Below are 25,633 nucleotides of genomic sequence, written 5' to 3'. Positions count from 1 at the left end.
ACCATGTTCACATTGCACACTGCTCTGCCCATTTCTTCCTGAGGAGATTTATCTCTATTCTTTAGAAACAGGAAGGAAGAGCTGTCACTTGAAAATATTAATCCCAGTCTACCTTTATCTAAAGTGTGGGAGGAAGGGTAAAAAAAGAGCCAAGATTAGAGATCAGGACAGTCTCCAGGGAACTGAACATTTAGCACAAACAAGAAGCCTGGCACAGTCGCTGGCTCTCAGAATAAGACAACAGAGCAACTTTTAAATTTGTTACACAGATAGGTGGGCAACTGACAGATTCAGGGAAAAGCAGTGACTTTCATACATACACAGATGTTTGTATGCAGGTAAGTAGCTTTACAATAAAGAAAACAAACAGAAAATCCATGAAAAACAACTCCAGCCACCATAATATTTTTATTATCCACTGCCAGCAATTACCTGGGTAAGGATGTAGCTCCTTTGGGCCTCTTCCATTTTTATCAAACTAGCATTGATATAGTCATTGTCACCTTGGTTTAGCTTAATTCGACTGTGATCAACTGCAGCACAATTAGAAAGCACAGGTTAATGAATATGGAACACAGTGCAGGCACATCCTCATCAGCAGGTGGGGTCAAGCAGCTGAGCTGTGCTGGGCCATGCAGGGCTCAGCCCAGCCAGGGCAGTGCTCACTGGAATCAGCCCCTGACAGAGCGGGGAGCACAGTTCCCACCTCACCTCCCAAGAGCACACTGCAAGGGTGAGGCCCTGGCCTCTGAAATAATCCCCACTGCAATTTGCAAGCCAGATCACGCTGACCTATCCATACAGTCATCAAGTTGCTGGTTTTAAATAAATCTAATTACACAACTGCTTATCTTTTCAGCTTAAACACTCAAATACAGCTACAGCTTGTTCAAGGTTGTTAAAGGTTTGTCTAAACATATATTGGGCAAACAGGACAGAGACCTTTTATTCTTATAGGTATTTAGCTACTGAACCCAACCTGACCACCCTTTATCAAAATTCAAAAACTACAGCAAATGTAAATGCTTTGCTCTTTTGTTAGTCACTTGCTCAACTTGGGACTAAAGAAACCAAACCACCAACTAAAAAACTTCACTACGCACAAGGGTTCCCATATTTTGCAAGAAAGCAAACAGACTGGGAACAGGATTATCTAAAGGCAAGAAGGAATTTGTTTCTCACAACCTCAAACATTAGAACTGCTTAGTAAAGCATTTACAGTAAAGCATGACTGTCCTGGTTAACTGCCCCAAAGGCTGGAGGAGCTTTAAGCACCAAGGCAGAAGTGCTGTGGCCCAGAGCAGCACTCTGGCCAGGGACAGCAGCTGGGCATCTGCACCCTGAGGGACATGTGGCCCAGGACTGGCACTGCCCTGTGCAGAGAAGGCTCAGAGACCTCCTGGGAGCTCCCTGCAGTGTCAGACACATTAAACATTACTGCTGCCCAGATCCAGGGAGCATCAGTTCTGCCAGGTGACTGCAGCCCAAGGCCCTGGATGCCAGGTGTGGGCAGGTGGCAGGGGGACTGTCCCTGTCTCTGGGATGGCAGCAGGAGAGCCAGGCTGCAGCAGCACAGTGAGCTGTGCTTGCACTGGACCTGCGCTCAGAGAGGCATTTCCCCCAGCACAGGGGACACAGCCACTTCAAAAACCCAGCTGTGGCCTGGCAGCACCACCTGTGCTCCTCCTCTGCTCCGAGGAGCTCAGCTCTGTCTCTGGCAGAGTTCTGTGCCACCCTGCTCCCAGGAGGGGCACTGCTGCCACCTGTGCTGCCTGGCAGGAGGCTCTGCTGGCTGAGAGCTGCACAGAAGCCACCCCTGCAACCTCAGAAACGCTACTTCAGCCACCATTCTTCTCTAGCAGAAGAACTCAAAGGTAAAGCAAGTTTCCTTCTTCAGATTTCTGCCCACAAATACAGACTCTGTGTGCTGCTCTTGTATAACCCTGTGGATATAAAAGCATCCTGTCTCACAAATAAATAAATAAATATAATAACAAAGAGTTGTCCTGGGTGCTTATCCACCTAACAGAATCTTGTCCTTACAATGAACATTTAGCTGTGAAAAATAATTAGAAGTCAACAGTCTTACAAACAACGGAAAAGAAATTGTACTTACAGGGGCTGACATCTCTGTACCTATTTCTATTTTTGTTTCTGGGATGTTTGGCCACTTTACATGGAAAATCACTGGCTTCATGCCTGATGTCCTGAAACAAAAAAAAAAAAAAACAAACCCTGTTACGTATGAATCCATCTAATTTCATACCATTAGCTGTTTAAGGCAAATACCCATCTGACTTCACAGCTTCATGTGAGGGAATTCTGGACAGAAAGCACTGTGGGCCTCCAATTAAGAATCGAGTTTAAATTTCTCAGAATACAACACTAACATTACTTATTAAAATATTATTAGTTTGCATAATAAAGCAGCACAACATTCACCAGACATGATGCCTTTCAGCTCCTCAAGGAGCAGGGTCTCTGCCCCAAAGTGCTTCCACATAAACTGCTTTAAGCACTTTGCAGCATCAGTGAAAATATCAGCCCTGCTTCTGACTCAGCAGCAGTGAAAACATTCACTGTGAGAGAAAAGAACTTGTCTGCCCCCCTGGGCATCACACACACGCAGAGTGATTTGTCTAAGACCACTTTCATCATTATCCTGAGTTATCAGCGCGATGTCACAGAGCTGCAGTGGTAGCTGCAGTCCATGTGCTCAGCTAAAACAGATGCAGCACCTCAAACAGACCACCAGGGCTCTCTCAGACAGGTTTTATCAGGTATATATAATAGCTCAGCTATCTGAGACAATCTCAGAAGTTAAAATAAAAAGAATTCTGCTGTCCTTGGACATTAGTCCCAATTTGCTGAAACAGAATTTCACATTGTAAATAAATACTGTGTAAGCACAGTTCTGCATGTAATGAACCAAGATTTTTTCAAGTGGGCCATCTACTGCAGCACATTACCTGTTTATCTCTTGTGCTGCATTATTCAGGTATGTACCAATGTACCCTGAATGCTCCATGTCAGGAGAAGAGTTCTGATTTACATAAACCTGCCCAAAATTAGCACAGTATTCCAAACCTGAAATAAGGGCTGACATCAGCTGCCAGCTTTTTATAACTGAACACATGGCTGCCAGTATTTCTGCTTATGAAGAATGCAGTCTGGAGAATATGATCTGGACTGCCACAGTCTAATATCTCAAACATGAGGCAGCTAAAATGGGTGTTTTCAGAAATTTGTCTCTGACACTAGGCTAGTGACTTTGTACTTTACAGGGATTTATTCTTCCATACTAACTGTGAAGGATTAACAAGAGAAAAAAACCCCAGGGAACTAGGAAAAATGGTTTTCTAGATCACTAACCACATTTCCCAAATGTGTGTTGAAAATCCCTAACACCCAAAACCAACACAACTCCCCCTCCACTCAGGATTCATATTATAGAAGCATCAAAATGCAAACCAAACCAAGATCCCTAAGGAATTTTCCTGTAAATACTGGACTATTTTAGCAGCAGCACTAATACACAGTTTCGTTTCACAGTACTAACAGATTTGAAAAAAACTGTCCCCTCTTTTAAAACTAAATGGATCAAATGCTTCTTTACAAAATGGAATTCTACAAAGGAACTCTAATACAAAAATTTTACACTGAAGCATCCACATGTATGTGCACACAAAAACTACTGCCAGTCCCCAGGAGTTCCACAGATTCCAACATCAACATCAAGTATTTCAGGGACTAAAAGTGGCAATTTATTGTGCAGGGAATAGAGAGCGGGCTATTACCTCACCAGCAAATATCAGATCTTTTTCAAGATGCCACAGTGCCTAAAGGTACTTGGAGAATAATGGAGCTCTAGAGATGCTGAACTCCCACAGGCACAGAGAAAATGGAAAGAAACAAGTCACTCGTGTGCCTTCAGCAGACTATTTAAAACCAGCAGTGTATTTCTGGAGCATGTTTCAAGAAACAGGAAAAACCACGGGCTGGGGGTGGGAAGGAAGGGATGGAAGCATGGCAACAGGGAAGCTGCTGCCTGGTGTGGAAAGCCAGCCAGCACCCAGCACTCCACTGCTGAGCATAAGGAACATGGGAAAATGGAAAATCCAGGACAGCAGACATTGCTGCACATCAGACAGAACACACTCTCCTCAGCAACGTGGGGGGAAGTGGTTTGGAATTTTGGTTGGGGTTTTTTTGGATATAGAAGTTGCTAGAACATCTAAAGTGACCAAAGAAAATTTATCATCCAAGGTCACTTCCAGGATATGAAGCTGACTTTAGTGGAAATGCAATTTGCCTTGAACAGAGAACGTGGCTGGAGAGAAAGAGCCCAGTGCCACAGGAGTTACCCACGGGAGCCGAGTGGCCATGTCAGGAGCCTTGTCAAACACTGCTGGTCCTGGTCCCTGCTGGAGCCACATCATTACTGACACCACTCAACTGCTCTTAGGGTAGGCTCAGAACATGCTCAAAACAGTACCACAGGGTCTCCAGCTGGAGAAATCAGAGTCATTCACAGCAGGGAATTATTGTGCTCTGAGGAACTTGAAGCCAGAGATGTCACGAGAACTGAAGGTAGTGGATGAAGGCAGGGATTCATGAAGTTACAAAACACCTTCTTGAATCACACCCAGTCACACTGCAGAGATCCCGCCTGTCGAAAAGGAAGCTTGACATTTCATTTAAAAGGTCGTGCAATATAAAACTTTAAAGAGGAAGGGCTAGAACTGAAGTCAGTTTTCCAAAGTCAAATGCTTTGGGTTTGGAGCATGAGTCACTTCATGCCACTCATCTCCTGGTTTTAAGCCCTGTCCCCCCAGTACTTGGGGGTGGAAAGAGGAAGTCTGCTGAAGCCCTGTTCTTCAAAAGGGAACTTCCTGCAGCTCTGAGCACAGCAGCACATCAGGCTTCACTTTCCCCATCCAGTTCAGATGCCAGCAGGAGATTCAGAAAGAGAAGATGCACCTCAGAATCTTCAAGCAAATATTATGTAAGAGCACAGGAAGAGTGGCCATGCCATCAGCCATTCAAGCACACTGTGTAGATTTGTGTATCAGTGTTTAGAACAACACTAAAGGTGCAGTCTCAATGTCTCCAGCTTCACCAGACAGACTCCCAGGAAGCCTTGCAGCAGGGCTCAATTTGATCACACTGTTTAATTACACCATAAACCCTGGAGCAGATCAAACTGAGATAACAATTTACTGTCATTTTAGCAGTTCTGCTCCTGCAGGAAGCAGCAAATGCCAGGTTCTTATCAGGGGCTACAGAATTGCTCCTAATCCATCTACTGAGGCACTCATACTAAGGACAGCACTTCACAAAAATTATATATAAAGACTTATATAAAAAAGTAATCTTAGCTTAAAAAACAGGTTTCCCCTTAAAGCTGCCACTGAAAAAAATGACGACACATGATATTGCTGGAAAAGGTGGAAGAGTAAAAAGTTACAATAAAGTCAAGTGGAAGCTTCTCTTTCCCTAAGAAGTCATTCAGGCTGGTTTCAGAATGTAAATACCCTGCAGCCCAATGAGGCTACAAAGACCTGCACAGAAGAGCACAAGAAAACCAGCAAGTACCAAGAGATCCACAACAAACACCTACTTCACACAAATGGGAAAAGGTCTTCAGCATGGGAGAGAGCAACCTGAGGCCCTGAACTCACTCTCCAACAAAAGAACTTCATGAAGATATAAAACACCCAACTGCACAGGTAGCCCACCTCAACAAGGAAGATTTGATTTCTTGTCCTACATCAAGCTTTACACCAGACTATTTGAGCAAGAACAAGAAATGAGGATGTAACTTGTAGGTAAGAGGAAGGTCATCTAAAGATCAGAAAAATGAACAGACAGCTGCATCACACAACATAAATCTTAACAAGCAGCTGCAGCTAAGTGAAATAAATGTGGATTTTAATACCCTTTAAAAACATTTTATCTGGTCTCCTAATTTTGCTTTCAACTAAGATTTGGTAGGGTTGATTTGCTTACTAATCTCCCTCAAAAAAAAAAAAAAAAAAGAAACCAGTTGCCTGCTATGTGAAGCTTCTTCCTGAGGTTGAGCAGCACAGAGAGGAAAGGACAGGCTTGTTTAAAGTTCACACCACTCTTACAGGAGGTTAAAATAAAAAAATAAATAAGAAATCACACACTTGCAACACGGTTTCCTAGAAAGCCCCCTGCTAGTTCAGCAGTGCCCGGGCACCCGAGCTGGCCGCGGTGGCCAGAGGGTTTGTGACACCAGTCAGCTGCTGGGAGCACGGAAATAACCCCCAGGAGAATGTAAACTGGCCATGGCTGCCGCATTAAATCATATCACCACGAGGCAAAGTGGGCTCATTTTTCCCAGGGCCGTATTTATCACAGCTAGCAGGTATTCCAGGCTGTCTCCCAGCACGGACCAGTTCCAGCACGCCTCATTGGAGAGGCTCCTGACAGCAGACCCTGCAGCCCTTCATGGCACCCACTCCAGCAGGGAGATAACTGCACACTGTACAGGCTCACTTTAACACCTGCACCTGAGTGCCTCTCAGGGCCTGGCAGGACTTCCAGAAGGGAGAAAGCCACAGACTTGTGCCACGTCCAGACTTTACCAGGGCATTTATCTTGCGTGTTCCCAGAAGGAAGGCACTGCTGTCAATAAACCGCAGCAACACTGCACAGCTCAGCCGCTCAGATTCTTGGATTGCCTCAGTGTCATCTGCAATGGGTAAAAACTGATTTTTCAGTTCTGGTTCTTATGAGTGTTGCAACACAGACAGGGAAATCAAAGAGCTAAACTCTAGTATCAGGTTAAAGAATTACATGAGACTTCTCAAATTTCAGTAAGTTCAAAATATAGTTTGTCCTTGAAATTTATGACCCATAACAGAAGAAGTTCAGAGCTGCTGGCAGGAACATTCTACTTCTGCTGTTTTGTAGCCATGTACTCACTGCCAAAACAGGAAACAACTGAATGGAGTGTCAGCATAAGAAAACAACTCAAGTTCCCCTCTTCTTCTTCACATCCATCTCTATTTTCCCTCCCAGATACTCAATCTGCTCTAGAAGTGCATCTTGGACATTATTGGAAGGATAGAGACGTTTGAGAATGTGAAATGGCTTTTTCTTGACAGCTGCTGTGCAAAAGCAAAGCTTTGCTATCTGTATCATCAAACGAAGTCAGTGCCAGGAAATAAACCACACTCTCATTAAAGTGTCAGGAGGTTCTAACTCAGTTGCTCTTCTTCTGTAAGAAAATAACCACTGCAATGAGATCCACATCTTGATTTGCCCAAACATTAGGGTCTCTACATAGAGAGCTTTGGTTTAACCTCATCTCAAATAGGCTGGTGTAACCCACCGACAAGATATCCACACAACTCCTAAAGGAATTTAGTCTGCCTAGCAAATCCAGACCTTAATTTGTTTGCAGTATGGGTTTTGTGTGAGTTTAAAAACGTATCATTGCTGGCCCGTAGGGCATTCCAGGCTTCACAGACTGACAACTGTGGTTATAAACAGTCCTGCTTTCCTAGATACCTAATATTTTCACTCTGACATTTCACAAGCCAGCTAAGAGCATTATAGCTTTTACAGAGCTACCACCAAAAAAAACCACAAACAAAACCCAAGGCTTTGGATGCTTTGGAGGAGAAAAAAAAGACATGAACCCTGCAAATGCTAGACCTAACGGAGGGAGAAGAAACACTTAGCACACCTTTCCATGTGCTGCATAACCAAGGTATTTCCTAGAATTCAGACAAGCTGAAAATGGCATGTTTCAAATTGGAATCAAAAGGACAAGATATGCCCCTACTGCAGATAGCTTACAGTTTCTCAAGGGGATCTCTGGCTTCACAAAATAGGAACCCTGGAATGATTTACCATGGAATTTTTATCTATACTCACTCAGAGCCCTCTACTCTCTTTCAGAGATGCTGTGCTGATAACCTCAGTTAAGAAAGCAAGACTGTACTATCTCCCCCAAATCTTGCATAATCCATTATCACCATTCCCCCAAATCTTGTGTAATCCATTACCACCATGTAATCTTAAGATAAATGAGCTAATTTGATTAATAAGTAAACAAGATAATCAAATGTAAGTCTTGCTTCTTCACCAGGTAACACATTCAAGGTCTTACCAGTTAAAAGCTGAACAAATCTGTACAGATTCTTTTTCCTTTTCTCCCATTTTTGATCCCAGTGTATGCATCTGTTCCAAGATTCCCACCTGTTTGGTTCAGTTGGGCATGCTGGCACACTGCCCACTGAAAGAATACAAATATGCAGAATATCTGGTGTTACCTGCAGCTGAGGAGGACTCTGAAAGGCCACTGCAGAACCAGGTACTGTCCCAGCAGAGAAGGACATTGTCACCTTCTGCCTGAAGAGATTCCAGGACACTGCTTAGTACTGGATCTACTGTCACAGTTGAAGGCCCCCTAAATCAGTTGGGAAGATCATGAACACACTCATCTAATGACCTGTGCCAGCCCCACTGCAATGAGCAGGAGCACACAGACACAGGACAAGCTCAGTGCACTCCATGAGTAATATCACAAGTGAGTTTGAAAGCAACCAGCCCCAAGTACCTGAGTTCCACTCTTCCTACGAACCTCAATGAAGTTTTTTAAAAAGAGCCTTCATTTTAGATTAAGACGTGCACTTCACATGCACTGAGCTACAACCGAAACTCGTCTGTGGTGTTTGTGTCCTTTCACCTTTTCCTGGAAAGTATGTTGACTAAAAGCCAAACAAACAGCACAGCACTTTAGCTGCTTAGCAGACAAACAACGCAGTCATTTCACTCAGGACAAATATTTTAAAGAAACAAAATAAGATTGCAAATGTTTGATTTATTTTCCAAAAAAGAAATGCCAACATTCATGTAGTTCTTTCATCAGCAGTTTAAACTCACATAGATCACTATCACAGCATTATTTTTAATGGAGATTACATGAGTTTAACACATCTAGGTTACTAATTGGTATCTTAAAAACACTGGTCACAATAACAGGTAATGAGACAGGTCCAATATTGCCCATCTACAGCAACATCTGCTCATCTGTGACATGCAGAATTTGCTAAAATACCAGAACTATCGAAGAAAAAAGGGCAGTTTGCCATTCCCAAGTGATCTTAACCTTGCTGAGATCATTTTCAACATAAGGTCCCATATGTGAGAGAGCTACTTGCCCAGCACACAGCGTGACCAGAAGGTACAGGGAAAACCAAACTCAGGCTGAGAACAGCATTCCAGCGGGGCCGTGCTCCAGGGGCAGCCCCACCACAGGGGCATTCCCACAACACAGCCCATACAAGCTCACAGCCTCCTTCCTGCTGAGTTATGAAATTAGCCACGGGAGCAGAACAGAGCCCCGAGCTCCCCAGCAAAGGGTGATTCCCCAGACACTGCAGCTGCCACGACACACGATCCTGTTCCCTGCTCGCCAGCGCAGAGCCCACTGCCGAACCCCAGGCCTCTTCTGGGACAGGAGCTGAAGGAGAAGGACAAGTGTTCCCAAAGCACTCCCAAACACCAACCACACCTTCCTGGGAGCACAACCTCACCAACACATTAGCTTTCCCTTTTGTCCCTAATTGAAACTAATTAGGGAGCAGCCACGAAGCACCAGGGAGTTTAGTCAGGGGTAAGGCTGTGACTCCCACAGGGACAGGTACAGCGCCTACAAATACACAAGACCTGAGCAGCACCTGTGGTGTGGCTAAAACTTCTTTTCAGCTACTACAAAGTCATCATCTCTCCTAAATCCATCATTTTTGCTTATCCAGAAGGGATAAATTATTTGTGAAGCTTTGAGACATTCTGCAGTTTTAATTCTCAAGGCAATCCTAACAAGTCAGAAAAAGAGAAGATTTTTAAATGGTCTCCTAGTGGCGATGTTGGGGTTTTTTTAGTTTGATTTTATACCCATCCATTTAGCACTAGGACAATTCCCTGGAAGGCATGTGATTCCCTGAATAAGATCACAAGGATTTCTAACCCTGGATTTAGCAAACAGGACAATGCTTCTGACACTTCTCAGCCTGTTCTGCAGCACTGCTTCTGTCACAGAGAGGTGAGGGGGCTCCAACAGAAGAAAACAGACATCTCTCCTGAAAGGTGCCACTGACTACATTAAAGGGATTACTAGTAACGAAGAGTAAAGAAGTTTACATTACTTCTTGAAAACAGGACATAATCTGGCCTCAGAAATTCTGGTGGGTGCTCAAAATAAGTATTACAAACTAGGTGGAATCAGAGATGTCTACACAGAGACAAAGTCAGAGCAAAACCTTCACTGATGTCAGAGAGGCCTTACAGAACCACACCTCAAAACAAAAAATCTGAGTTGTCAAAGAGCTCCACACTTCCCACATTTACTTATCAAGCTCTTTACAAATTCAACAACTTGACTTGGCACCGTACAACACCTCCCAAAACCACAGGCAACCCAGTGAGTAATAGGGCAAGCAGGCGACTTTGTTACACTCCAAGACTTATCATCAATTCCTTTTTGTTATGCTGTTAACACACCACCAGCATTTGCTGCAAAGGGAAAACATGGGCTGGTTGTGAGAACGTGCACACACATAATCCTTTGCTCATCAGAGACTCAGAGCTACAAAAACATACTTCTAGAGTTTACAAAGCAAAATACCACACATTTTTTCACATCACTGCTATTGTCCTTTGAATACCCTAATGTCAAGTTTGTTGCTGTCATTACATTCCAAAATAAACATCTCTGCCTTCTTGGACTGCTAAAACATTACAGGGTTTCAGTGAGAATGAGACCTTATTCTAGAGCAGGGATTTTGATCTCCACTCTCTCTCCCAAACAGCACTCATGTCCTCCCTGAGGAGTGGTGGCCCAAGGCAGCGCCCAGCAAGGACAGGCAACACCTCCTGGTTGCTCTAAGGGATGCTGCTTGTGCTCTCCCAGTGGGTTCATTCCCAGATGGGGTGCTCCAGCTCCTTGGTTTCTAACTTAGCATCTCTCACTGCCATTTCAGGAACCCAGCCCTTGCCTGTAACCAACAGCTGTGCTGGGACAACTCTAGAATTCTCCTTTCAGCAGGGAGACCATTTCTCTGGGCAATTTTTTGGTAGGCTCTTGTAGGAATGCTTTTTCTTCCCTGGTTCTGGAGGCAAGGGAAGAAAGCTTTAGATGAGCTCCCCTACCCCATCATGAGCACCGTGGGAGAAAGACCTGGCCCTGGAAGGGAGCACCGTTCAGGGAATCCTGCACTCCACTTGTATTCCTGGTGAGACACTCCTTGTGCAAAAATACAAAAGCACTTCTAGATTAACTCTCAGTGGCATATTTCTGTATGTTCCATGATGACACAAAGCCAGAAACAAAATGATTCTTACCTAGGAATCAGAATTTCTGGAGTTTGCTTCATTTTTATTTTCTTGATTTGAGTTGGTTTGAAAGTCTCTTATCATCAAGGAAACAGGATTTTGTGAAAACAGAGTAAATTTGCAAACCTCATTTTCTACCCCCAACACTGACTAAAACTAAACTCATATTTTATCTACTATAATTTATAGGATAGAGTAAGCAAGCTATTGGTGTTCACAGAAGAAAATACGAATTACAATGGTTTTTCTTTAATACTTATCTGGAGTTAAGTGAGTTATATATGCATTTAGAAAGTACAGCCAGTTGAAGCAGTTTTAGACACCAGCTTGCCATATGCTATGTTAAAATTAGACTGATTTGGTTTTTTTTAAGGAACAAATTTATGCATGAAGTGGGTCTATTCAGTACACTCAGATTTTGAGGAATGCTTTTTCTCATCCGGTAATCTTTGCAGAAAGTTCCAAACAAAGCTTAGTAGAAAAAAGAAACTAGTTCAGAATGTGATTTTGAAGATATCTTTGCAATATCTCACAGAACTGCAAACACTTTGATTTAAAAAGTAATGGACTGGTTGCACTAAAAATGCTTATTGTCAGGGTGATAAACACACAACAATATCATTTTTAGAATTAATAACATGGGTATCATTGAAAACTAGAGACCTTGTAAGATGGCTAAAAATAGTAATTTGAATTCCTAGCTTAGTCAGCTTGGCCAGAAACAGCTGTGTTCACTGTAACCTCTAATTAGTTTGCATATTATAAGAGCCCCAAAGATTTTTCCCCTCTCCAAAACCTACAAAATTAGCCTTCACAGCACAATGCTGTTACCACACCAGATGCAACAGAATATCCAGACTTTAGACACTTCCCACTACTCTTTCTGAAGTGTTTCTTTTATAAAGGCAAATATTCTCATTTGATAAAGTAAAAGCCAACTCCCCTCCACCTGGAGCATTCAGAGAATCTGCCTTGAAAGGTAAAGACAAGATCCAGCTCCCAGCTGCTTCAGATGAGAAAGAAAGGTCTTGGTTCTAACACAAGTAAACTGTTCATTACTTTGAAACACAAAGCAAAGTCAGAATTTGAAGCAAATCTCTCTTCCCTCATGGCTAAGGGGTGCTCCTCTGTATAAATAATTTCACTCACACTGGGTACTCCAATGTGAATCTAAAAGCTAAATTGGACTTTCTAATGTATATGCACAGGTTAATGAAATAGTCACACCATTACTACAGTGGGGCACATGTTCAGACCATGTCAGTGTTATTTTTCTATTTAGAATTCCATGGGACAAGCAACAGCCGTATTTCCAACTTTCTACTAATTCCATAAAAATTCTCCAAGATACAAGGTTGTACGTAGAGGAAGTACTAAAGCACACCAGAAAGGGAGTGGAGGAATTGTTATATAGGAAATTGTGAACTCTGCTTTACCTATTAAAAAAATATCATTATCTACATCTTCTTCAGTGGCAAACTTCATTTCCTTGAAGCTGTTTGTACCATGCATTGCTTTACTGGCTTTCTTGTGATGCAGACTTTAAATCAGATGTAGGCGGGGGAAAACTGAATTTATTTAGTATCAAGGAACCCCATGCATCCAAAATTGTGAACCATATGTTACACAGGCACCAGCTCCATAATCTAAGTGGGTCTGCATTCTATCTGTTCCCTACAATTAAGGGTATAAGACCAAACTCCAGCAAGTTCTAATCTATGGCACAGGAATGTTTCACCGTGTTGGCCATTAGTAAGTAGACAGGCAATGGAACTACGAATTCATTCTGCCAAAGCATGCTCATTACACTGTTACTAAAAGCTTTTTATCATTTCCAACCTAACAAGATTCCAAGAGTTTAAAGAGAATGTACAATTACCAGGATTGCACAATGCTGGTTCATGCCTCTGCATGCAGGGAAAGGTCAAACTCGAGCTTTGCTCCTACAGCAGAACCAGCAACCAGCCCTGCTTTCAGCAGCTTTGCTTCTCAGCACACTGCCCAAATCCCTCTCTGGGAACTTAAAGTAGCTGTAACTGCTTAACTGCCATTTCCAGAAAGAAGATTTAAGTATCTTTTCTTAAGAAAGACTTTCGGACAGCAATTGAAAGAACTTGCTGGATTACAAATTTGCATGAACGGCTTGTTTCAGCTGGGATCTGTTTAACGTGGTGGCTGCAGTTATGATTACAGATGCCCACTCCACTGTACTTAGAATATTCAAATTTGGAAAGGAAAATCGTAGTGATTATTAAAACCATACTGAATTCACTGAATGGTGCAACCTACAGGTTGCCAAGCTACTGCAATGCACACAAAAACCTGCTGAGAACAAACAGTACTGCTGCAAACAGATGTTAGATAAAGCAGAATTAGGATACTCCTGCTTTTCCACATGACTGTCTAATTTGTGTTTAGGAAAGCAATCTAGGTAAGCTAGGTTAATATTAAACCTTACAGCATTCTGAGCTGCTCAGCTCCCAGTCCATGGCCCAAACACAGTTTGGGGTCAAACAGCACCCTAAACCAGCCAGACCTTACAAGCTAAAATGTATTCAGTATTTCTATTTCTCCAAGCTGCAAAGCAATGCTTCAAGACACTGACAGAACCAGTCCTGTGTTATTAGAGGATGTTTAAACTGTCACTACAGGGACAGAGAGCTTTCATGCCCAGCTGTACAGGACATCTCATCTGAAAGCAACAGAGTTTATAAAAACAAATGTCAGTGTTAAACAGGGACATCACATAACCAAGATAAATGCTCACAGACATCCTAATGCAGGACAGATCCACACTCTGCACTCCAGCACATGAAAAAGACTGCAAAACTTGACAAGCCAGGCCTTCAAAGGACTGGTGAATGCTCCCCATGCTAATGAAACAGACTGCAGTGAGAGTCAGTTGTGTGCATCAGATGAGATAAACAGTTTTGCCACTTCATACATCTACTCATCCTGCTAGTTAAAAATAATTAATTCTGAGAACTAAACCAGCTGATTTAGCACAGCCAAGCAACCCTCACAACTTCTACCTCTTGTAGCGGCAGTATCCTCTCTGGGAACACATGACTCCCATTACTTCCAGCACTCCTTGCCAGCCCAGACAGTGCTGCACTGAACCCACCACACCCCAGGCTCCACCAGACTCTTGCTCATCGTGTTCCACTTCCTGCCAGCCAAAGCCAGTTATCAGTTGTGACTAAACATGCTTTATCACTTGATGTCTACCTCAAATCCTCATTTGCAACCGTAGAACAGATCTGGAACGCTTACAGAAAAAAATAATACTGAAAAATGCAGTAAATATCTTTAAATAAACCCTTCACATCTATCACAACCCTTTCCACTCCCCACTTCCAAAAGACAGCTACACCAAAGGCTTCTGAGCACTAATCCACAAATAAAGGTTATCAACTATCAGAATCACACACAAATGCCTCCTTTAATATCAACACTGCTGAGAGCAAAGCGTTTTTAGATTATATTATTCTTCTGTAAGTATTTCAAGACAATTTTGCCTGTAGAGAGAGTTTAATATGCAGAACACATTGTTAGCAAAGACTTTGGAACAAGAAAACCCAAAAGATGTAGATGTTATTACATGAAAGCAATAAATGTTTGAATGCTTGCTCCTAACTGGGTAGCAATATTAACTTATTTAGCTATTCTTACAAGATAATAAGCACATAACAGTTTTACCACCCCAAATTTCATGTGGTAGAGAACTCAGCAGGCAGAGCAGCACATAAGGAATTTCCTGCTGTCAGCCAGTCAGCCACAGAGGAGTATCCTGGACACTGGACTGTGTGGGCGACCAAGCAAAGCCTTGTCCGACGGGCTTGGCTCCCAGTGGAGGCTCCTGATGGTCAGCTTTACGCAAATTAAAACACAAAATCAATGACAGATAAGACGTAAGTCAGTAGTTTCCATGAAACCTTTCTGCTCCGTCTGCTTCCTGACAGGCTCTAAAAAGACTGGTAAGATTAGACCTCTCTGCTAATGCTCTCACGTGGGCTAATAAATCCAGCAACTCAGCAGCTCTAAAGATTTCACATATTTTCAACCTCCTGTTCCAATCTTTTGCCTCTGCTGAGCACCAGATGAGTCTGATGGACACAGGGCAAAGAAGCCGCAGAAGCTGAGGGCGCCTGAAAACAGCCCCGTTCTGAGCCTTGCTCCAGAGCAGGGCTGAGCACCGTGGGCCTTGCACCTCCAAGTGATCAGAGCTTCCCCCTCCCCAGCCAACACTGCCCACAGTCAGCAGCTGCTGGGCCCTGCTGCTCCCAACAGGAGCCAGGTGCCACATGCCCTCCTGGTTTATCTCTCAGGAGGTGTGTCAGTTATCGGGGATTGCTGGAGGACAGAAGGCAAAGGGAATGATTTCCAAAGGGAAATCATAAATGAGCCAGGCAGGTAAGGCTGCTCAGTGCCAAAGAGCACTGCCCCAGTGCTCACACCAACCCCGGCAACTTTGGAGCCCTACCGATGGCACCCCAGCTAGGGGATGTGCAGGGATCAGAGGAAGGGGTTTCTTGGTTCCCAACACACACTGTGCTGCACACAGTCCCTACAGGAGCTGTGAAACAGCACCAGGGCAGATCTGCTCTGCTCATGAAACACCTGAGGCCAGTTCTGAGAAGGTTTCAATACCGGGAAGGAAAAAGAGTACAGGCTGAAACACGATTCTTGTTTGTGACACCCACAGACCACGAAGTTCTAGGTAGGAACTGCGATTTACTGTGAAAATCCTCCACTGGCAGAAGTTTAAGAAGTGACAGCGTTGATTTCCAATTTAATTAAGCTCTTAAGGAGGAAAACAAAAACTTTTTCCAGAGTTGGGTAGCTGTCCACCCCCACTCCTTCACCGGGGAGAATTCCCCATCTCTCTTCCACTTCCAGAAATATGGGGAAATTCTGTCAAATGTGTCAATATGTATTTTAGCTGTTGAAGAAGCTATGTAGTATTTTTCCAGTTCTTGCTCCAATGACCCACCCTTTCCTTCTTTCCAAAAGAAGTTCCTCTTACTAAAACCTCTTGCTTGTGTCAGAGTTGTGTTTTTCCTGTACCCCCATCTTTAGTCACTGATGGCTGTGCAAATGTTAACAAAGGAGATACAATTCCACGTGAGGATGGCAGAGGTTTAGTCCTACTTCAAGCAGCTACAATGACTGTACAGAAGACTGGAAAAAATAGGCCACACACAGTAAAATGGAATTGAGACCTCCTGAACGAGCATGGGTTATTTTTCCTGTCAGAAAAAAGGAAGTATACTCTTCCTTCGTCAAAGATGCATTTTTAAAATAGATTTCACATTTTACTTCCTGCCATCGCATTAAAAGGTCACGCTGTTTATGTTACTGTAACCTGTTACTGTGGGATCAGGAATGGTATAAACAAGCAATTCTCATTGAACTGTGCACAGGGGAAGAAGGTTATGAGAACATTCCTCTTTATGTGTAGAACACTTGTTCCATATAAATATAAAGAATCTGAGAAACAGAGTGTCTTTTGTAGGATGGCTCTCAGCATCAAGTACTTGACGAATCAAGCACTTGACAGAAGCAGCATAAAATTCTGGGAACTTCAGATACAAGCAAAAGCACCTGGCAGATCACAAATATAACAGCTGCTTTAGGTTCAGAATAGTACTATGTAGTAGCATTTTGAACTAGCAATTATTTTAGTCCATGAAGTACAGAGAGCTGTCAGCCCAGAGGGGAGGCTTTCCTCTGCCTGCAGCGAGGTCTGCCCAGCTCCACACTCACCCCTGTACTCCACAAAAGTTTTCCTGTAATTGCCTAAACTGGCAGAATGCAAAACCTGCTGTATCGTTGCTTTATTTTCTATTTCTATTGATGTAGATACTGTTTTAAGCTTCTAGGGAGAAGAAAAAGACTGCACAGAACAAACAAATCTGATTAAATGATCTCTTCATCATTAGTGAAACAGGTAAATCTTCACCACTGATCTCTTCACCCTCAGTGCTGAAGATGACTTTTGACCCCTTAAACTACACGTTCCGAAAGCATCCACAACGACCAAGAGCTGAGATAACTGTTCACATGGAAGGTGTACAGAATTAAAAGTAAGAAAAAGAAAAACATGTCTAAAAGTTTCATATTATGCCAGCTTATTTTCCTTCCCAACCAGGATGCAAATTTTTTGCTACTGTTCTATGGACCTGCTTTCTTAAATGCAGAAAATACAACCCAATTTGAAAGTAGATCAGCTATCACTATTAGCAGAATCACATACATTTCCAAGAATCACTTTTACCAGTTTTTCTTGGTATAATATGACAGGCAAGCTGTTGAATCTTAGCTATATTCTGCGTGGGTGAGAGAAAAAGCACATCTGAATTCACAGAGTATGGTAGAAAATGAACTGGTATTTGTACTACACGATCTACAAAGTGAACACACAAAGGCATTTGGATGCTCTATCAAAGTGCCTCTCCCAGTCAAACCAGCAAGGGCATGTCTCCTGGCACCAGGGAGAAAAAAACCACCTCTTCTGCAAATCAACATGAAACAAGTTGACCAATGACTAAAAAACCCCAGAAAACCTCAATGGTAAGCACTGCAAACATCCAAGCTCAGGGATCAGACCAAGTCTGTGTTCATTATGAGCACTGCAGAGAAGCAATCCTCAGGTATTTAACGAGGCTAAATTCACAACCCAAACAGATACCTGCAAGTGACACTGATCTAAAACCTGGTAATTCTCATGATTACAAGAAAGTAGCAGTGATATTTCAGTGGAAGCCACATCTTTTGAAGACTCAACTAAAGAGAACCTTTGGACAAAGTCCATTTGCAACGCAAGTATTACAGGAAAACATTTAATTTTCATGTTTAGTTAACTATAGGATGAACTGTTATTTCAAACCTACCAAGCACATTCGGAAAGTTATTTTAGTTCAAAAAATGTTTGGTCTACCACTACCACATTTTATTCTCTGCTTACAAGGGCTATTTCTATTTGAATTTACCATCATTTGGCATGTGGCCAACACTGCTTTCTCCTTAGCAGTTTTCTTCCATACATCTGTGCTTCCAGCACACAGAGGAGGCAACAGTACCATGTGAAAGAGCACACTAACACCATAAAACCCTTCCAAAAATGCCCAGAAGCAGGGGAGCACTGTGCTAAATTTTTAGCAAATGATAACCATAACAGGCTCCATTTTTCCATGCTCTGTTACCAGCAAGGCTATCACAGAAGCTCTGGGTTCAAGTGTTTAGATTTTAAACTCTGTAGAAAAAGCAAGAGTAAGTGGCTCAGGTAGCTGTATGTAATGGGACCTACCCAGTCTCAAATCTGCCAGCAGCAGACAAAACTGGTGCTGCTCTGAAAGAGGCAGCAGTAAAATCTAACCCAGGCAGCAGAGTGCCCTGAGCCAGCCCCAGGGGCACAAAGGTGCCATCACCTGCAGCTGAACAGCAGCTCTGCTTTTCAGGGAGGATCTTGACTTTGTGAGCCACAGACACTTTGCTTCTCCATCACTAACCCAGCACATGTAGAAGACTCAGTGTACAGCACAGGAAAACATGGAATATCTTCAGCTGATTGAAGGAACAGAGACTCCCTGCAACCCTGAGCTCTAAAACCAGCTTTCCACAACCAGAGCCAATTATGCTGAGCCTCAAATGAATCAACAGAGCACGAATTAAGCAGTGGCAAGGCACTGCATGCAGAGACCTGCAGCTAGAACTGGCAGAATAAAGCACAAAGATGCATTTATAAGAAGTCATGTTCATGCCACAATTTATCTGCTGCTTAGCACCCAAGCAAAGGAGTAGCCCAAATACTTTCAGACTGCAGCCTGCACTCTAGCAGCAGCTTATAAACCTACAACACTTGTAGAGCTTCCTGTCTGCTGACTTTAAATACACAACACAGCCACACTGTTACAATTCTTCAGGGTCAACCATTTCACAGTTTACCTTCAGCTTCAAAATCTACCTACATTAGAAAATATTCTACAAATATTTTTCCAGAGACAGTGAACACCTACAAAACTTCCCATGCCTTTTCTGTCTTGACAGAGGGATATCCAAAATGTCCATGATATCTATCTTCCTCCCATAATCTAAATGAAGTTCATTAATTTTCATAATTTGTAGTATTTTAGTTTAGCTTAAAGAGGTTTGAAAAACTATCATTCACGTTAATATTTGGTTAAAAGACCCTCAAAAATTAATAAAGAAACTGAGAACAGTTATTTACAGGCCTCAAACCCAACTCCAACTCCACTTCAGCTTTCCAGAGATAGGTAGTGCTGTTTTCAGGATACTCACTTCCAAACATGCTGGGAAATCTAAACTATATCCAGTTCTTATTATATATTCCACTAACTATAAAAACTAGAAAAGAATGCACATTTTAGTTGCATTTTGCTACCTTCACATGAAAAACTCTGCATGAGCTGTCCCCAAATGGCATCTCTGCCTCCGCCCATAGTGAATGGAATCCCCAGTTGAATGGTACATCAGTAAATAATTCAGAGGTACTTTTACTGTTCCTGATAAGCACATCAAAGTTAGTATCATTGGCCAACATACTAAAGTCAACATATCTGGTTTATATAAACACAAGAAGCAACTCTACCTGTACTCGAGGGATGTGTTTTTAAGATAATATCTCCTTTTATCACCCTGTGTAAGAAGTTAGAAACTCAAATCTCTCCTAAAGTTCTGAAAGACTTCTGCATGTAAAATTACTATGAAAATCTGATACCGCACTCACCATGAGCAAATGACAATCCAGTGTTGTTTTGATATTCTGGACAAATATTTACTTTTCTTCCCTGCTTTAAAAGCCTAAACTGCGCTTTCCTTAGCTTTGGGGTATGGGTTTTCTGTTGTGACATCTCCAGAGTGAATGCTTCTCATTCCAATAGATACTTCTGATGATATTTCTGCAGGGTGCATATCATTCACTTACCCATAAGCATTTGTTTTCTGTTGCACACCTTTACCACAGTTTGGTAAAGGTGTGCATGGTAAAGCTCACATTCCTCTAACTCACTGTTTTATGGAAGAGGATTTTAATTTGAATGTGCCTTTCTTATGCTTATGTTTCTCTATAATACAAGCGACAGCCAGAACCTAGCAATTATTTTTCTCACTTGGGTCCCTGAACAATCTCCACAGGACCTCATGGCTCATAGTTCTTGTAACAAGCAAATCTAGAGGAACATAAGGGATAGAAATAGGTATTGAAACCCAAACAAACATTCAAAAAAACCCCAGAGTGAGAAAACACGAAGCTCATCACTGTTCACCTTGTTCTGACCAGCTATACAAAGAATGGTTCCATGTTGTGCAGTTCCCAAGACATGATCATCATAAAATCACCTAAACTAGGTCTGCATTTTGAAATGTTTGTATCCCCATCCTGTGATTACTTCTGCTGAAAAAAGAAGGCAATCTAAATTCTATTCTTTCACAACTGTACTATCATAGCTGAACACAGCTTCCGCTCGTCCAAAAAAAAGAAGCATGGACAATTTTAACCACTTTAACCCTTCCAGGTCATGTGGCACACAGACACGTCTCCTTCAGCCACACCTCCCTGTCTGCTGCTGATTCCTCCTGGAGATGCTGGGCTGTATCTTGAGATAACAGACAAGGAACACGGGCCAGCTGCAGGATGCTTCACCTGCAGCACTGGTGAACGTTTCTGAATTTCAGCAGTTACAATCATAACTGAGGTACCAGAAGCCCGTGGTACAATTACCCTGGGGGAAGATGTTTTTCTGCACCAACCACATACACTGCTCTACTTACTGCATTCTTCAAGCAAAAACCAGCGTTGCAGGAAAAATGCTTTATTAATGTCACAGCTCAGGCACCAAAAGTACAGCTTACAGAGAAGTACATTGTTCTTCCAGATGTACATGACCTGCCAAGATGCTATTTTCAACAGCTTATTTAAAAGCAGGATGCAGATGAGAAACTGAATTTCATGACATAGATGCACATATTTACTAATCAATCAGGGGAAAAAAACAAGTAAAAATCCCACCCCCTGTGCTTGTCAATAGTTGGATGCAAATCAAAGAATCACTTTAGTCCTTTTTTAAATTGAATTTTAGTCGTCAATCAAAGCTCATGCTGTGCTACAGTTTGAGCAGGCCACTGAGTCATATCATTCAAAGAGAGCAGGACAAAAATATGACTGAATGCTGATCCCTCATTGAAAATGGGCCATTCCCTCATTCTACTTAGATATTTCACTTCTGTAATTAAATTGTACCTGTAGAAATGTACCACTTCAATTACAAAGCTCTATTACTCAAAATCATTTCCTGAGCACTAAGCCCGCAACACACCAAATCATCCAGAACAGTTCAGCAAAAACATAACGTCATATATCCACATGACTTTCAACTGATACAGTCAGCAAGCACTCGGCAGGGAAGGGAAATGTAGGAAATGAACCTTCCGAAAAGCAGGCTCAACATGTCATGCTTATTCTTTAAATGCCAGACAACTGAAGATGTTCACCCTGCAAGCTATTGCCGTTAAAACTTGCCCGCTGCGATTCTGAAACTGAAGTCCATTTATTTCACTTTTACAGGCCTCCTTCTCTCAATGGTCTATTGCCAGAGAAATTCACACTGAAAGAAGCGAAGCTCAACGTCTATGTTGCAAACGTGAACTTCCAAGTCATTCATTTATGCAATATACCAGCTTAAACATTCAAATGGATGTTACAGCAATGCTGCCCGATCTGACTGAACACATCCGCCCAGTCATTCATGTATTTCAGCTTCTCTTCAACTTCATTTTAGATAAAGGTGTGAAGAACTTTTAAAGATAAAAGCACTAACTTCTGTGGCTTGTACGTGAAGCTGGATCCAGAAGGCAAATACTATTGCAAGCATTCACGTTTGTGACAGGGTCGTTTTAAATATCACAAAAGAATCTAAATGCAGTAAATGACACAATAAAAACCCAGTACCAGCTAGCTGCACAAGTACTGCTAATCCGCTGCTTCAGGCTCTGTTCTATGATTAAGGTGACTGAAAAGCTAAACGCATTTGATGCCCCCTTCGCTGCTTCTCTGTTCTAACCCAAAGACAAATCTGAGGGATCGGCTGGCCCCGGTCCGGGAGGGGCAGCTCGAGCAGCTCTGCGGACCGATGTCCCCGCGGGGCTCCAGCGGCGGAGGATGTGCCCGCGGCAGGAGCCGAGCGGGGCTGCCCCGCCGGACCCGCCCGCCCGCCGTGCGCGGCAGCTCCCGGCGCCCCTGAAGCGGGGAACGAGCGGGGAGCGGGGCGGCGGTGCCCGGGCAGGGCAGGGCAGGGCAGGGCAGGGCAGGGCTGGCCTCGGGGCCGGGGCAGCACCGGCGGCATCGCGGGCAGCGGGAGGCAGGGACGGGAGGGAGCGCTCCCGGCCGGGCCGGGCAGAGCCGGCGGGCGCTGCCCCTCACCTGGTAGATGGCGGGCCAGCTGGCGGCCTGGTCCAGCCGCTGGAACTCCTTCTCGATCTCCATGGCGGGGGCCTGGCCCCCCGCGCCGCTCCGGCTGCAGCTGCTGCCGAGGCCGCGGCGGCTCTGCCCGGCCCCCGCCCTCCCGCTGCCGCCGGAACTGCGCACCCGCCCCGGCGACGCGACGTCCGGGGCGGCGGGAGCGGGGCCGGGCCCGCCCCGCGGCCCGGGGGGCTGCGAGGGGCGCGCCGGGGGCAGCGCGCTCCGCCCGGGCCGCCGCCGTGCCCGCGGGCCCGCGGCCGCCGCCGGCTGCGAGCGGGGCGGCCCCGGGGGGCCCCGCAGCCCCCGCGGGCCCGGCCCGGCCCCGGGTACGGCGGCCCCGGCCCGGCGGAGGGGCCGCAGGGCGGCGGCGATGGCGAGGAGGCGGCGGAGCGGGGCCATTCTGCCCCCGGGCCGGCCTGTCCCCGCCGCCAGGAGCGGCTCGGGTCGGCTCGGGTCATGCGCTCGCGGCGGCGGGAGGGCCCGCGGTCCTGGCATTCTCTTGCGGGCAGCGCGGGGCGCAGGACGGGCGCTGAGGGCGCCGGCGGAGGGGCTCAGGGCCGGTCTGGCGGTGCACGGGGCTGGGGTGCGGGTCCGTGGGCTCCTTAGCGACCGGCAGGACATTCTCTCTTGCTGCGGACAGAGGATGGAGAGGGTTTTCGCTCTTACGCGGTCTGCAGAATGAAATCAGTCGTGTCAGTTTCCCCATACCGTTTGATCTAAGGAAATCGACAAGCTCCGGATGGTATTTGATCGTCTGTTCTCGGCGCTTGCATTGCCCTTGCTATCCAGGTGCTATAGTTCTGTCCAAGGAGGCAAACCGGTCAGTCTGCCTCAGCTTGTCCGTAAGGCCTTTCGTTCCCAAATAGGGTTGTAGCCTACACATCTTTGAACGCCCTCATCCGTAGTCCTGAATTTGAAACCATATATATCCCAAGTCATATATCACAAACAAATTGGTATTTGGTTGAAGATTTCACAGAGTAACCTAGAAAATCAGTGTATCTTACATTGCTCCATAAATCTCTGTCCATCACAGTGGCAATATGTGTGACAAGTAACATTTTAAATATGTCAGTCTGGTTCAATAAATTATTTTACCAAATAACTTTTGAGCAGATAGACTACTTCATAAATATTTGCTTTTATCTGTATATGCCCATATAAAAGAAGTAAGAAGCAATTTGCAGAGTGGTACACATTCTGACTTGTTTTGGTGAAACACAGCAAATTGAATGGATGTGCTGTGGAATTCTGGCTTTTCTTTTACATGAAACAATAGCCCGGGCTAAAAAACCGAGAGCCTCACAATATGCAGATACCAATTTATGCCAAATCCCAGAATTATTTGGGTTGGAAAAGCCCTCCCAGCCCATCCAGTCCCAGCTGTGCCCAATCCCCACTTTGTCCCCAGCCCAGAGCTCTGAGTGCCACCTCCAGGGATTCCTTGGGCACCCCCAGGGATGGGCACTGCAACCCTCCTGGGCAGTTCCAATCCCTGACCCCTTTCCATGGGGAAATTCCTGCTGTGCCCACCCTGAGCTGCCCTGGCCCAGCCTGGGGCCGTTCCCTCTGCTCCTGTCCCTGTTCCCTGGAGCACAGCCCGACCCCCCGGCTGTCCCCTCCTGGCAGGAGCTGTGCAGAGCCACAAGGGCCCCCTGAGCCCCCTTTTCCCCAGGCTGAGCCCCTTCCCAGCTCCCTCAGCCCCCTCACAGGACGCTCCAGACCCTTCCCCAGCTGGGTGGATATGAAAGCTTTATCTCTTTGGCACCTTGTGCCCACAATGCTCAGGTAGCCAGTCCTGGGGAGGACCCTGGGGTGTTCAGGGTGGGTCAGCCTGGTTTGCTGGACCCTTTGTGCCTGATCAGCGTGGGAGCAGCAGCAGCTGTGAGGGGCCCGTGTGGCCTCAGTGAGGAGTGGGACAGGAGCTGGGCAGAGGGACAGCCGGGCAGAGGGATCTGGCTGGGACAGACCTGCCAGGGGGCAGGTGAGCAGAGATGAGAGTGAGGACAAGGAGATGCGACATCAGAGACCGGGCTGGGACTCAGCACCGGGCCGGGAGTCAGCCAGCCACGTCAGGCCCGTGGTACCTCAGGTGTGTGAGAGCTGGGGGGGCCTCGGATGTGTGTGAGGATTGGGGGGGGACGGGACCCTCAGGTATGTGAGGGTTGAGGGGTCCCTCAGGTGTGCGTGAGCAGGGGTCCCTCAGGTGTGTGCGGTCCAGAGTTACACAGGTGTGTGAGGGCTGGCGGGTCCCTCAGGTTGTGTGGTCCCGGGTCCCTCAGGTTGTGCGGTCCTGGCTCCCTCAGGTGTGCTGTCCCGGGTCCCTCAGGTGTGCGGTTCCAGCTCTCAGGTGTGCGGTCCCGGCTCTCTCAGGTGTGTGGTCCCGGGTCCCTCAGGTGTGCGGTTCCAGCTCTCAGGTGTGCGGTGCCGGGTCCCTCAGGTGTGTGGTGACGGCTCTCAGGTGTTCGGTCCCGGCTCCCTCAGGTGTGCGGTGCCGGCTCTCAGGTGTGCAGTCTCGGCTCCCTCAGGTGTGCGGTGCCGGCTCTCAGGTGTGCGGTCCCGGCTCCCTCAGGTGTGCGGTGCCGGCTCTCAGGTGTGCAGTCCCGGCTTTCAGGTGTGCGGTGCCGGCTCTCAGGTGTGCGGTCCCGGCTCCCTCAGGTGTGCGGTGCCGGCTCTTAGGTGTGCAGTCCCGGCTCTCAGGTGTGCGGTGCCGGCTCTTAGGTGTGCAGTCCCGGCTCTCAGGTGTGCGGTGCCGGCTCTTAGGTGTGCAGTCCCGGCTCTCAG

General features: G+C 45.3%; 1 protein-coding gene across 1 annotated transcript in view; it reads right to left on the bottom strand.

Moving 5' to 3' along the window:
- PTPN1 (protein tyrosine phosphatase non-receptor type 1) overlaps nucleotides 1-22,939 on the bottom strand; it is a 29,825-nt gene extending 6,886 nt beyond the window's left edge. The window contains exons 1-3 of the mRNA XM_084217635.1: nucleotides 22,811-22,939; nucleotides 2,117-2,207; nucleotides 433-533 (exon numbers count right to left, since the gene is read on the bottom strand). Coding sequence (XP_084073761.1) covers nucleotides 433-533; nucleotides 2,117-2,207; nucleotides 22,811-22,873 — 255 coding nt within the window. The 5' untranslated portion in view covers nucleotides 22,874-22,939. The remainder of the gene's footprint in view (nucleotides 1-432; nucleotides 534-2,116; nucleotides 2,208-22,810) is intronic.
- Nucleotides 22,940-25,633: the final 2,694 nt, after the last annotated feature.

This window comes from Fringilla coelebs, assembly GCF_963513975.1.
Source record: "Fringilla coelebs genome assembly, chromosome: 18".
Lineage (NCBI taxonomy): Eukaryota > Metazoa > Chordata > Aves > Passeriformes > Fringillidae > Fringilla > Fringilla coelebs.
Note: the sequence above shows the minus strand (reverse complement) of the source record. Positions and strands in the feature narration are given on the sequence as shown.